Here is a 14,133-nt window from a genome sequence, read left to right as displayed (position 1 = left end):
GCTGCCCCTGCGCAGGGGCTGCGGAGGGGCCGGCGGCAGCAGCGCTCCCGGGCCTGGGCCTTCGTGCTCCGCGTAGCGCAGGCCTCGCCCGTGGCCCCTTGGCCGCCGCTGCGCAGGGAGCCGAGAGCACCGACAGCCCCAGCCTGGGAGCAGCGGCTCCGGCCCCGCGATGGTGGCAGCAGGGCCTGGCCGGCGCGGGGGGAGGCGAGGCTGCGGGCAGCGGGACGGCCGTGACCAAGGAACCACGCCAGGCTGTGGCTTAGACCAGCAGGGCTTTGTTTGGCCATCAGAGGGACAGCAGCCGCCGACGGAGCAGGGGACGAGCCGAGTGGGCACAGACCCTTCCCGAAAACACGAACCCCGCTCCCCCGCGGGCAGCGGCCAGGGGAGCGGCAGGGCCCCGCGCAGTCCGGTCCGAGGGGCAGGGGGGTCGTGGCCCCGCTGCGGGCAGCGCCGGCGCTCACTTGTGCTTGGCGCGAGGGAACTCCTTCCTGCCCTTGTCGCGGCCCCCGAAGTAGCGGACCCTGTGGATGGCCTGCAGCTGCCGCTCGATGGTGGCCCTGATGTCCACCTCGTCGGGGATGTGGACGTAGCGGACGTTCCTGCCGGTCACAAAGAGCTCGTCCAGGTGGGACACGGTGCCCCGCCGGTCCGTGAAGGTCACCTCGGCCAGCCGCACGTTCATGAAGGCGTCCACGTTGGCGACGCGCCCCGTGGCCGAGCTCTCGTCGCGCAGGTCGACGGTGGCGACGTGGCCGTGCAGGCCCTGCAGCAGGATGACCAGGCTGTTCTCGGCGATGGTGCGCTCCTTCACCGAGTGGCTCACCTCCATCGCGCCGCTGCGGCGGGAACAGACACGGTGTGCCGGGCGCCCACGCCTGCCCCGCCTGCCACCCCCGGCACACCCGCCCGCCGCCCCTCGCCCGAGTCACATGCGCTCTCCAGATGCCCCCCTCACACACGGGGGTCCTCGCTGCCTCCCCCCCTGGATATGGGGGTCCTCGCTGCCCCCCCTCTTGTACACGGGGGCCCTCGCTGCCCGCCCCTCACACACGGGGGTCCTCACTTCCTCCCTCCCCCGCACACGGGGGTCCTTGCTGCCTCCTCCACCCCGCACACGGGGGTCCTCGCTGCCTCCTCCCCCCTCGCACACGGGGGTCCTCGCTGACTCCTCCCCCTCGCACATGGGGGCCCTCACTGCCTCCACCCCCGCACACGAGGGTCCTTCACTTCCTCCCCCCCGCACATAGGGGCCCTCGCTGCCTCCACCCTCGCACACGGGGGTCCTCACTTTCTCCCCCCCGCACACGGGGGCCCTCGCTGCCCGCCCCCGTTCTCCACGCGCGCTCCCGCCCCCGCCCGCTCCCCCACCCCCCGCACACTCACGCGCCGCCGCCCTGCCCTCGCACCCGCGCGCGCCGCTCCGCCCCTCGCCCCGCCCCGGCGCGGGCGCGCGCACTCACCCGCCCCGCCGCCGGCCGCGCCCCCCGGCTCAGAGCCCGTCCATCAGCGCCAGCAGGTCCTCGCCCTTCCCGGAGCTCCCCGGGCGCGGCTCCGCCACCTCCAGCTGCCCCAGGATGCGGGAGAGCTCCGCCCGCCGCGCCGGCTCCTGCGGGGGACACACCGCGCCTCAGCGCCGGGCGGCACTGGGACGCGCCCCGCCGCAGGGGCTGCAGGAACGGTTCTCCGTCCTGCGCGGCTGGAAACGCGCTCGAACAGCGGTCACGTTTCAAGCTCTCTTATTAAGCAGTCACCGACTCCACCGCCTGGCTCCACACGCTGCCGCTGCCCACCTGTACGCTTCGCTGAAATGGGGACCCACGTCTTTCTGGAGCCACCGCTCGGGGTGGAACCCGGCTCCCCGCAAGGCAGGGCGATGAGCATCAACGACCTGAACCGCGCCGTACCTACCTGCGTGGCTTCTATGTTGATAACCTGGTACGACAACTCCTCTGGTCGAGTCAGGGCAGCGTGTCTTGATTGAAAACATGAAGAGAGTGCTTAATCTCATGAAGACATGCAAGTAAATTATAAAAATCAGACTTCATGAGGCTCCTGCAGGCATGAAGTTTGGACAATGTCCCTATTCCTACTGGACAAATTAATGTCTTGAGCCCGGTTTGCAGACTTTTCCCTATCTTAGACTTCTTATGCTAAGTGTAGAACAGCGGGAATATCTCTGGAGTTCAGATTAGCAGCAGGTAAAAACACTGCAGAAATCATGTGACAAAACCTCTCGCTACCCTTGTGCCCCCTGCCAGGAGGGGGCTATGGTGTTGGGGCCCCTTCCATCAGCTACACCCACATCTCTGACACACGCAGGAGTATGCGGGGCGAGGAGAGCTCACGGGGCCCAACGGCTGTCTCTGTCCCACGGGACAGAACTGGCTGCCGACCGCCGGTGTCACCCAGAGGGGACGCGACGCCCTGCGCCCCAGGAGACACCAGCAGGGAAACACCAGGGACACCAGCAGCTCTCCTTGTGACAGCCTTCACAGACAGGTCAAGCCAGGGAAACTGCTCCTCTTCTGTTCTGGGAGGACCATCCGGACCAGAATAACACCACGCCACAAGGCCTGCTATTCTGTCCCTACGGCAGGTAAGGGCCAGCTTTAGTCTCCGGGGCACAGAGCACCACATCACAAACCCCAGACCAAGAAGGACTTGAGCGTACTCTTCCTCCTCATCAGTTGTGAACAAATTCAGTCGAAATCCTGTCTCACTGCCACCAGGTTTCTTGATCTCCAGACCCCCCAGCAGCCTGGCCAAAAAGTTCAGTTCTTCTTTAGCGAGCGGGTTAGGGACTATATTCTCCTGCAGAAAACAGCGATGGGTTCATTGGTCAGGTTACCACAGGGATGAGGACTGTAATCATTTTTGTGTTTTCTGATATTAAATAAATGTTCCTCAGAGTGATATAAATACATTTCTGTATTGTTAATGGTACAGACTATGCAGATAACTAGTAATCATCGGCTACATATTTAAAATGATTGCTTGAATTTATAGACCCAGGACAAGATGATTTTCCAGCTAAATTGAACAGCTGAGAAATCTGTAAAACCAGCTTTCTGTTTTCTGAAGAGATTAAAATAGGAAGCACGTGTACCATTGCATAAGCTGTGTGTAAGTTTCTTGAGGAAGACCTGCCCTTCCCCTAGCTCAAAAGGGACCGTGGAGGATTGGATGGGGCTCTGAGAAGAACTAAAAAGCTTCCCCCAAATTTATCCCGTAAGTGTAGACTAAAAGGATGGTTATTGTTTCCCTTAGAAAGGAGATGAGCACAGGGTGCAATTATATAGTGCAACTGTGTTGTAAATGATTTGGAGACGACAGATATGGGCGCTTCATTCAGTGCCCCCATCTATTAAGAGCAAGAGAAGCAGAATGTAGGATCTGGGGGACGTGGTGAAACTGCTCAAAGGAAACGCTCCCATCACGAGTGACCAGCTGCAGGACTCACTGACAGAGCCCAGTTAGCCAGCTAACGAGGGACAGGAACAGAACAACACTGACCTTCGCATTGGATGCCAAGTTTTTGGATGATCCCGACATCTGTGTCTCTACTGGCCGACTAACACTGTACCTAGGGAGAAGAACACACGAGGAAGAGTAACCCGTTACTTGTATGTGATGCAGCAACTGGAGGGAGCAGCACAGGATCTAAGTATGATTTTAGGGTACTTTTCTGAAGACTGCAAATAACTAAATGAGAAGTTACAATTCACTTCTGTGGAGTATTGAGGCATTAAATGTACGAGTGATAAAGCTGTAAGAAAGAACACTGCTGTCTCTTCTTCTGTGAATGGAAAAATTACGTAAGACAAACATGGAGAAAAGAAAGGATTTCTTGAACGCAGTTAAAATTAAATTACATTTCATAGAATATGCAGTACCAGATGAGAAGACTCTTTACTCAGCTCTACTGTAGACATAAATCAAACTTTTGCTCTTTTCCACAGCTCTATACACATCTATCTACACGTGTTCTGTTTCGGGCTATTACTTTGTAAAGAAGTCAAGCTGACAACAGCGAAAGAGGTAAAAATAAAAACACAAGGCTGAAGATGTGCTTCTGAACAAATCCATAACCAACAACATTTACTTCAGGTTTCTTATGTAGGACAAAAATTACTTACATATTTGTTCCAAGTTTGAGGACTCTGTCTCCATAAAGATCAAAAGATCCTTCCCTTTGTGGCGTAACATAATTTCCACCAGTGCTGAACTCAGTTCTTTTAACTTCATCGCCATTGCGATTAAACATCCTTAAAAACAAGTCATTATTGAAACATATTTGTAGTTTCATTACTGCTTTTCAGTACTTCCTCTGCTTACTGTACAAAAGAAACGGGAATAAAACCCTATTCTGCATGTTGGTAAATGGATAAATGACTAATTGCTAATTTACTGGAATAGAGAAAGCCTGAAACAGCTTAGTATTGCATTGCTGGGTGACTTAGTCCCAAATCCTGCCCTTTAAATAGTCCGTACTGGCGGTTCAGCTACCCATGCAACACGAATGACAGCCTAAGCTCAATTCCCATCAGACCTCTGGGACTGACTGCGTGAGCAGCCATACACGCGAGGCACTGCAAATAGTGTAAGCAGCAGTTCAGAATTCACCTGATAAGTCCTGGAACTTCTGTACCCCAAGGAACAGGGCCTGATATTGGCAGCACAAAGCGACCATTAGAGTTTTGCACTTTATCCTTCAGAAAGATAGAGACCTGCAAAAGAATATTCCACTTTCTAGAAAATAAATTACATATCTTCTGATACGAATTCTCTGAAGTCTGACCCTGCAGCCTTCCTGCCTAGACTGGGACTGGTTTCCTGAAGATTTTGACATACATACAGAGACTATGATACAGGCCAAAGCCAGTAATGTAGAACTGTGGTCCAGAGGGGCACACTGATGTAACAGTTAAAAAAAAAAAAGAAAAAAAATCAAGAAAAAAGCATACTGTTTATGCACTTGGGTATGACCAATTTATTTAGAGAGTATCAAGCCCCATGACTTCAAGCTCAGGTTCTCAGTTTCATATCAAGTTTCTACTAAAACGGAAAACATTTTTCAACTGGTAAATCCGTACTAGCAGAAATTACTTTTTTCAAAACATTTTAGAATTGAGTATTACTGTAGTAATGTGCTCAATTTGTAAAATTTTCAAGACCAAAACTGCAAAAGTGCATCAAGATGACTGAAAATCACAAGTAACAACCGCGAACTTAGGGTTTAATTATGACGAGATACCTTCGTATTCTAGCCATGAACTCCCTTCTGTTCTTACTGACTAGTTATATCGGGCTCTTACCCTTATGTGCATGTCCTGGAAAAAAACGAGGAGTGTCTGCCTGATGAGCTGAAATTCCCCAGCAGAGAGACAGCTGTATGTCTGGAAAAGAGAAACCCTCGCATGAGGCTTTGCAAGTGAACCACGTCCAAGCCAGGTGAACGTGGAAACAAGTATGTCAGAATACTGCTGGCCAAAAATGGTACGTGTGTGGCAGGGGATGCAGAAGTGATATAAGGTGGGCTGCTGGTGTTTATCAGTAATCTGTGACCAAGTCCGCTTTAATTTCTGCTGAAGTCAGTGGAGACTTTGATCAGGCTGAATAAGCAATGTATTAATTTAAACTGGACCAGTAGCAAAGTAACACTTGACTCGTAGACATCTCCCTCTCCAGAAGCCCTCTGGAAACATCTCATGACTTCCCAGAACTTTTAACATTTTATGAAACCAGTTCCCTTTCACAGGGACACGCATATTCTTTGTCCAAACAATCACAGCAGCTACATGAGCAGGAGTTGCTAACCAGGAGGCCAGTTTGTTTCCCTCAGGTTAAAAAGAGGGGAAGGTTATTTGGATGGTTCTCTGAGGTTGAGAACATATCAACCTCCACACTCACTACAGCACTTACTGATGTAGTATTTAGTCTCGAAGATTAGCAGATTAGCTTTAAAGAGAGAAAAAAAAATAATCTCAAACCACAGTGTGTCCCACCATTTTTCTAAGGATTCTTACTTCAATCAGCTGTCGGAAAGTTTCATCCACCTGGTTCAGAATGCCAGGGGAATCGTGTATGAAATCCTTGATGGCGTCCAGGTGATTGAATGTGACCAGCAGAATGTCTTTGGGCCGAGGGCACAGCAGCACTTGGTATTTGAAAGCCATAGTCATAAGGTCATACAGCTGCAAAGTAACATGGGGAAATTTTGGTTCCGTCATTGTGTCCAGAAAGCAACACCGCTCAGGTAATTCCACATTTATGTAGAAAGGGATTTAGACACTAGAACCCGCCTATGCTAAGAACAACCTTTTTAACTTTGTTTCCTAAGAAAATAAGACCTCTGCAACCACACTGTCAGCCCTCCTGCTGGTCTCTCCAACTGCCATCAGAACTACTGCCAATTTCAACAACGCTGACACCCGGGCAGAGGTCTCACAGGTAACCCAGTTCCCACAGATGCTTTCAAAATTGTCCACTGGATATAGTGCTTGCAGGCAAAAATTTTAACACCTGCAACTGCAAAAGAGTGTCAACACAGAAATATTTATATTTATATATATGTACATATTTATACACACACATTTTTAATATATATAAAATATCCAATAAAGAATGCTTACTGAACCTCTTATAATTAAACATTTACACATTAAAGCAGAAATACTTAGTACTGAGTTCAAGTACTGAAGTATCTGATAATGCCATGGATTTTGACGAAGCTTCCTTGGCTGAGAATTGTTTTTACAAAGGAAGCAAATGGAAGGAAAGCTGTTACAAAATGCTTCAAAACTACAGTGATATAAAGCCATGTACTAGTTACCGCAGTCAGAAACTTGTGAACAGCAGCACGGAAATCCAGCATAGTCAGGACAGGGCAGGGGGTCTTTTTTACCTTGTCCATGCTCGCCTGGTTCAGCCTCATGATCGAAGCATGAGCTAGCCGGTCGTACACTGTTCGCAGAGCTTTCTTGGAATAGAGTTCCTGTGGTTTAAACAGCTCTTCCATAAATTTTTTATTGAACATGGTTGTGATGATGTCATTCATAACTGCAAAGACAAAGAGTCTCTGTTTTTTGCTTCAGAAACAGCACATTCATCTGATTCACTCCACACTGCGAACTTGGGTGCTGACAGCTGCGAGGACTGACACGACCGCTTACCTGTGAAAACTAGGTACATAGTCACAAAAGAAAAATGGAGGAGGAACATCGCTTCTTAACGTCAACATTTTTCTCCACCCACACTGGTCTAAGCGAGCAGCACGATTCCTGCTGCCTGTCCCCACGGGCAGAAATGCGACTTGAGCCGTAGACAACAAACCCTGGTTTCCAGTGGGAATAAGACAGGGTTTGTTGCCTTGTTTTCACAGCAATGGCCAGCACTACAGCCTGCTCCGGGTGAGCCTGCTGTGGCGGAGGGTTGGACCAGAGGAGCCCCAGAGGTCCCTTCCAAGCCCCGCCATCCTGTGATTCGGTGCGCTTCCTACGCAGAGCCCTCTGCATCGCTCTAGATTTTTGCAGACTATAGCTAGCTGACACTGCCTGTTCTCTCTTTAGCCTTTGACACTATTAAGTCTATTTTGCCTTCTAAACAGAAGCTCCTGAATGATTCAGGGCTCCTTGAAGTATTTGTGTTAAACGGATTAACATTGACAAGTATTTAAGGCAGCATTTATAACACTGAGATCTATGTCAGGCCACCCAGGGCTCCGACACAGCCACATCTGCGTATACTAGAGCAGCTCAAACGCGCAGAACTCTAAACTTCCTTGAGTGCTTCACTTTTTCACTTGTAAATTTAGACATGGAATTGTTATGCAGCTTACTCAGGAGTATGTAGAGATCATAGAGTGCCGAGTATAAGGGCTACGCTCTGGTTACTGAACTTTTAATACAAAGCAGACAGAAAACATGAAAACATTTTGCAGTGATTCAAGCAGATACAGCATCTTTGCTTTTGTGCTGGATATACTTTTATCACATACCTGATACATTCTACAGAGCTATCATAAATAAGCATTTATTTCTCTACCAAAAAAAAGTTAAACAAAAATTTCTGTTCCTAGATTACTGTACAAGCATGAATTTTCCTGAGCAGCTGATTGTTACTGAAGCTCATAATGCCAGCTGATTCTTATGGATTAGAAGAATCTCAGTGGAAGTAAGAAAAAAAAGAGAAAAAGCAAACATACACACAGTGGTAGTGATCAGCTGCTGAAGCCCTGCTGTAACTATTCATGGGCGGGTTAGACACCTGGCTTTTCACAGCTGTGGTACTGAAGCTACACAAACAGCCCAAAGAAGTCAACATCCCCATCCCTTCATCTTCTGATTAACTCTCTGGGGAACGTTGCTGGGTACGCTGCAGGCACTGAGAACCTGGACACGGATGGCCGTTTGCCCGAGGACAAGTGATGAGATTCTCTCTCCCCACTTAAACCTGATGTTTACGGGTTTTCTCCCACACTGGTGTGCATCACTGGCGACACACACGTTTCAGCATCCACTGCACTGCACCTGCGGGGCTCAGCAGTTCCTGTTTTCAATACCAAAACAATACAGACAGGTCTCAGCTCAGTTTCTGAGCAGTGTGGATTACAAAAACACTTTGTAATTACAAATGGGAAAAAAAAAAATCCCTCCTCTTCCTCACTTTTCAAATGAATTGTCCATAAAACAATCTCAACTTTCAGTCTGAGGCAAAAATCCTCACTTTTTTCAGTGGAGAAAATCAAACACAGCATATTAGTATATATTTCATTTTGCAAGTAATGAATTATGGCAAAAATAAGAACTTTTGCCCTATGCTGCTACCAAGGAAAATATTTTTAAGTTGCTTGCACAGGTAGTCTGCACAAAGGCTTCTCCTCCATCTTCGGAGCGTCACTAATAACCAAAACTGTCAGGAGATAGACACGGTCCCAGTTCGCTGACTGTAGCTGGTAGATAGTGACAATGGAATCGGAAGATCTGCGTTAACTGCACACCCAGCCTTACACAAATTATCTTCTGAAATTAAAGCCTCTTGTATTGGCTATAAAAAGAACTGAGAAAGCCATTAAAAAATCATGGTAAAGGGCAAATCTCACATGGTATGTTTGATAATGACACAGCAAGGAGATCTCGGAGCACAGGTAGTCCCTGCGGAGATATTTACACCATTCTAACGATGGAAAACAACAAAGAAGGGAACGTTAGCTCAGGGAAAATGGCACGGCAAGCAACATAGCATAAAAGCAATTTAGAAGAGAGGGGTTTCATCAGCTGGGATGGGGAGAGGGAAACCGAGTATAGACAATGCGATGGACAGAAGAGAAGCTGAGGATTTACGGTGGTTTTCGCCTGCATGGGCCATGTCAGTGGTGACAGACACGTTCCAAGGGCTAGCGCGCTGCCACGTAACATGGCTCGGATGCATGACATGAGACTGAGTCTCTCCGCCTGGGTTATGCTCATGCTTCTCAGGACATTCAAGGCAGCGGAGGGAATGTTACGAGTCCAAGACAGTCACACCTTCTACTTGCAGTAGGTTTATAGTTTGTGACAAGGTCAAAGGCAGGCAAAGCCGCCTCGTCATGGCTTCCTCAGCAGACCTGGCTGGTTACTCTGTGTGACTCTTCAGAGACCGCCCCACCAGCGGCGTTCACAGGCAGACTTTTTTCTCTCACAAGAGAAGCTGGCTGGTCAGCATGGGATCTGCGTCTGTGCTGCTACCATCTAAATATGATAAAGTGGGCTTTCATGCTACTCCTCATCATTTTGGTTGTGATAAGAGAGGAATATAGAATCTTTTTGACTTCTGAGATGTTAAAAGCTGCAAAAAAGTGTGCTTGGAAACAGCACGTAAAGGTAGCAAAAAAAAAAAAAAGCCAGGACAAACTCCAGGATATCAGTATTTACCTTCAGCAAATACTCAAAACCTACAAATGATGCTTATTTTGAAAAACACGAATCATAACCCTGATCTGTCTTCACAGAGGGCTGCTCAGAAAGACACTGGAAGTTCTACTCATGTTCACCTAGCAAAAAACCTGATAGTTTAAGAGATTCATTTCCCCATCCAGCTCCTCAGCACACCCCTTTGCTGGGGGCTGCCACTTCAAGGCAGAGTCCAGAGGAACGCACACTCGCACCGCAGCTGCTCCGCTGCAGAACCTGACGCCGCAGCTCAACCCCACCTTCAGGGGTAACTTCAGTCAAGATGAGGTTGGCTGAAGTGTGGGCACCTGGTCCTGTGTGGTCACTCTGCTGTGAGGGCGGTGACCGCCAGCGGAGATGGATAAGCAGCGAGGAGGGAAATGCCTTAAATCTTTCCTGGAGTTCACCTGTCAAAACCCTAAGCAATGTATAGAAAAAAATCTTAGAAAAATTCAGTATCCATAATATGGCTGCATTTAAGCAGAAAAACCACCTTCACCAGGCTCACACAGTTATATGCTTGCATTAATACGATGCTAGAAAAATACAAATATCATTTTGGCTAGAAAAACCGCTATGATAAAAAGTTTTGATCTATTTCTAGTCTTGGTTAAATTAGCAACTTGTTTTTGAAGCCATATGACTTTGGGATATTCTCTATTTTTTCCTAAGATCTACAGCAAAAGTGCTTTTTAATGAACAGGTGAGTATTATTAGTCATCTTTGACACTGACTGGAAGGCTGCAGGAGCAGCGTACAGCGTGTTCACGTACGATGAGCCTCGTGTGCATCTAGTGGTGTTTGTCTACTGCATGCAGCCAGCAGATTACAGTACCTCGTTTCCTGTCCACATCTGTCCATTCATCTACACGAAGCATATAAAACAAAAACATCAGTTCAAGAAGTAAGAACAATAGTTTCAAGGAGAATAAAAGAAATAAACTAAAAAAAAAAAATCTAACTGGGGGACTTTGGTTTTTCTCATCAGCATTCAGCGCTTAACAAGAACGAACTCTTCTGTTACTTGACATCTTTCACTTTCAGTGAGCACACAAAAGGTGAAACCTTGCCCTGCCCTTGGAAAAAATCTTGTTGCTTCAATGGAGATAGAATTTTACCCTTGATTCAAAGTTTTCAGCTGTTTTTTGCACTTACAAGTGCACAATATTTGAGTGAACAGTTTTAAACATTAACGAACACCTCAGTGTGGACAAAACCACATCTCAGTAAAATTAACGCCTGATGCTTTGGAGGATAAAATACAGGTGTGGACAAACTAGCACAGACCTAATTCTCCTGCTGAGATATTCCACCAAGGATGGCTAAATTCGTTTAAGCTCTAAATTTAGACCTATATGAACAGCAGTAACCTTTTGTCAGCTGATTCTCTGAAGACACACATGAACAATTAAAAATTGCACTGCTGTAGTGTAACCTTTGCTGCTGTTATTTAGCAGGTCTTCATAGCGGACAGGAGGGAGAAGGAAAAAACGTAACAACCTCTTCAATACTGAGTTTATGTTAGAGCTGATGTTTTATGACAAAACACTAAACCTTCCTGAAGCACAATCCCCATCCCGTGGCAGGAAGCTGCCAGAATTTTTAAAAACAAAGCCATTTTAATTTAAAAGTGGTAAACAAAGAGATGCTCAGCTATCAGCTGGAGTTCCCGTGCCCACGCGTGAATGCGCCGGGCGCCACTTTCACAACAATTTTGACCAAATGCTAGACTGACAGGTTTTTATAGAAGCCGGACAAGGACTGCGAAGCAATCTGGTGTTCCTGACACAGCTCCGGACCTGGCCTGAGATGCCCGAATCCTGGGCTATTCCGATGCCAAACGTGCATTCCTGAAGCTCAGACCGCTGACACCAGCGCAGAAACACTGGAGGGCGTTTCCATTTCTACCCCAGGCGCACGCGTGCCACAAACGAGCTCCCGCAGCGCCTTCGGGCAGGCACTACCCCTGCCGCCTCACGAGAGCCGATCCCCCCAACGGGCTCTCCTCACGCCTCGGGCAGGGAAAGCCCCACGGCCGCCGCCCGCCGCAGGCCCCGCGGACGCCGGCCAAGCCCCCCGGGCCCGCACAGCAGCCCCGCACACCGGGGCCGGCCCCGAGCCCTGCCCGGGGGACGCGCCCCGGCCCGCAGCCCGCGGGGCCCAGCTCTGCGCGCTCGGCCCGGGAGAGGCCCCGGGGGGGAATGGGGGCCCGGCCGGCCGGCCGGCGCTCACCTTTGCGGGCCTTCTCCCCGGGGATGCTCTGGGCGCGGAGCCGCTGGTCCAGGATGTAGAGCATCTCCCCGCCCAGGTTGAGGAACAGCAGCGGCAGCGTCCGCGCCGACATGGCGACCGCCGGCCCCGCCGTTGCCGGGCAGCCCAGGGGCCAATCGCGAGGCGCCGTCTTGGCCGGCGGGGGCGCGGCCGCTGCGCTCCCCTCAGGCGCGGCGGGCGGGGGGGGGGGGGGGCGGTGCCGGGGCGCGGGGCAGAGCTGGTGGCGCTCAGCAAGGCGGGGGGGAACAGCCCCAGGCACCAGGACGGGCTGGGGCGGAGCTGCTGGGGAGCGGCTCTGCGGAGAGGGGCTGGGAGTGCTGGGGGACGACAGGGTGATCATGAGCCAGCAGCGTGCCCTGGGTGCCAAGAAGGCCAATGGGATCCTGGGGGGCATCACGAGGAGTGTGGGCAGCAGGGCGAGGGAGGATCTCCTCCCCCTCTGCTCTGCCCTGGGGAGGCCTCATCTGCAGCACTGCATCCAGTTCTGGGCTCCCCAGTTCAAGAAAGATGAGGAGCTACTGGAGAGAGCCCAGCGGAGGGCTACGAGGATGAGGAGGGGACGGGAGCATCTCTCCTACGAGGAGAGGCTGAGGGAGCTGGGCTTGTTCAGCCTGGAGAAGAGAAGGCTGAGAGGGGACCTTAGAAATGCCTCTAAATATCTGCAGGGTGGGGGTCAGGAGGACGGGGCCAGACTCTTTCCAGTGGTGCCCAGCGACAGGACAAGGGGCAACGGGCACAAACTGAAGCAGAGGAAGCTCCAGCTGAACCCAAGGAAGAACTTCTTCCCTCTGAGGGTGACGGAGCCCTGGCCCAGGCTGCCCAGGGAGGCTGTGGAGTCTCCTTCTCTGGAAATATTCCAGCCCCGGCTGGACGCGGTGCTGTGCAGCCTGCTCTGGGTGACCCTGCTTGGGCAGGGGGTTGGGCTGGGGGACCCACAGAGGGCCCTGCCAACCCCTGCCATGCTGGGATGCTGTGACAGCATGGCGGTGGGCAGTACCTGCGGCCCAGAAGAGCGCGGGCAGCCCCTGGTAACGGCACGGGGAGCCGCAGGAAGGGAATTGCCACCCCGCTGGCAGTGCTGCTCCAGTCCCCACCGGTGGCACAACAGACAGGATCGCCAGAGAGCGGCTACAAGTGCGTAAAGTCGCTGGGAAATCAGAGACTTCATTGACTCAGAGTGCGTTGGGTGGGAAGGGCCCTTCAATGCCACCCAGCCCAGCCCGGCCCCCTGCAGCGAGCAGGGACTGCTGCCCCCGGACCAGGCTGCTCAGAGCCCCGGCCAGCCCAGCCTGTGGTGTTGCCAGGGACGGGGCCTCCATGACCTCTCCAGGCAATCTGTTCCAGGCTTTCACCACCCTCATGGTAAAAAATTTCTTCCTTACATCCAGTCTAAATCTCCCCTCCCTTAGTTTAAAGCCATTGCCCCTTGTCCTGTCGCAACAAGCCCTGCTGAAAATACTGTCCCCACCTTTCCTGTCGGCCCCTTCAGGTACTGGCAGCTGCTCTAAGGTCTGCCCGCAGCCCGCTCTTCTCCAGGCTGAACAGCCCCAACTCTCTCAGCCTTTATTAACACGATTAATCATAATTAACACAATTTCCACAGCTGCAGAGCTCCGAATCACCCTGCGTGTTCCTGCCAGAAGGAACAGCGTTTCGAGCTACTGCCAGGGCTGCTTTGTTTCCAAATAAGCAGCATTTCACCCCCTTCTCTCTCCTTCTTCATCATCCCACAGCCCAAAGCCCTGTGGAGCGGCTGGGTCAGTGGGCTGTGGCAGCACAGTCCAGCAGGCCGGGGAGGGACCTGCTGGAGGGGCTTTTGCCTTGGGACAGCCCTGCGTCCCCCCAGTGCTGCCCTCGCACCCAGCAAACCGTGCCCACCAGTCCAGCACCAGCCTCAAATTAAACTTCCACAACACTCAAACCGCTCACC

At 51.2% G+C, this 14,133-nt stretch overlaps 2 protein-coding genes across 3 annotated transcripts; both read right to left on the bottom strand.

Moving 5' to 3' along the window:
* Window positions 1-259: 259 nt before the first annotated feature.
* LSM10 (LSM10, U7 small nuclear RNA associated) lies at window positions 260-832 on the bottom strand. Its single transcript, XM_075438131.1, has one exon. It carries the CDS (start codon window positions 830-832, stop codon window positions 461-463), a length of 372 nt encoding a protein of 123 aa, XP_075294246.1. The 3' UTR covers window positions 260-460.
* Window positions 833-1,492: 660 nt separating this feature from the next.
* Window positions 1,493-12,322, bottom strand: OSCP1 (organic solute carrier partner 1). Of its 2 annotated transcripts, XM_075438129.1 has the most exons (11): window positions 12,165-12,322; window positions 10,768-10,797; window positions 6,908-7,062; window positions 6,030-6,197; window positions 5,319-5,399; window positions 4,627-4,730; window positions 4,140-4,268; window positions 3,517-3,586; window positions 2,675-2,814; window positions 1,912-1,975; window positions 1,493-1,609 (listed from the first exon to the last, which is right to left on the bottom strand). In XM_075438129.1, exons 1-11 carry the CDS (start codon window positions 12,274-12,276, stop codon window positions 1,493-1,495), a joined length of 1,170 nt encoding a protein of 389 aa, XP_075294244.1. In that variant the 5' UTR covers window positions 12,277-12,322. The 2 variants fall into 2 exon arrangements, with proteins under 2 accessions (XP_075294244.1, XP_075294245.1); XM_075438130.1 differs by lacking the exon at window positions 10,768-10,797.
* Between the last annotated feature and the right edge of the window lie 1,811 nt (window positions 12,323-14,133).

Source organism: Opisthocomus hoazin, chromosome 17, assembly GCF_030867145.1.
Source record: "Opisthocomus hoazin isolate bOpiHoa1 chromosome 17, bOpiHoa1.hap1, whole genome shotgun sequence".
NCBI classification, from domain to species: domain Eukaryota; kingdom Metazoa; phylum Chordata; class Aves; order Opisthocomiformes; family Opisthocomidae; genus Opisthocomus; species Opisthocomus hoazin.
The sequence above is the reverse complement of the archived record's forward strand: the minus strand, read 5'-3'. Positions and strand labels throughout refer to the sequence as shown.

Excerpts from the sequence above, each read along its gene's own strand:
- LSM10 (XM_075438131.1), bottom strand. The coding sequence starts at position 832 with ATGGAGGTGAGCCACTCGGTGAAGGAGCGCACCATCGCCGAGAACAGC.
- OSCP1 (XM_075438129.1), bottom strand. The coding sequence starts at position 12,276 with ATGTCGGCGCGGACGCTGCCGCTGCTGTTCCTCAACCTGGGCGGGGAG. Across the intron at positions 10,798-12,164 it reads CGGGGAGAAGGCCCGCAAAG|ATGAATGGACAGATGTGGAC; the intron begins GTGAGCGCCGGC and ends TGCTTCGTGTAG. Across the intron at positions 4,731-5,318 it reads TCCAGGACATGCACATAAGG|GTCTCTATCTTTCTGAAGGA; the intron begins GTAAGAGCCCGA and ends ATTCTTTTGCAG.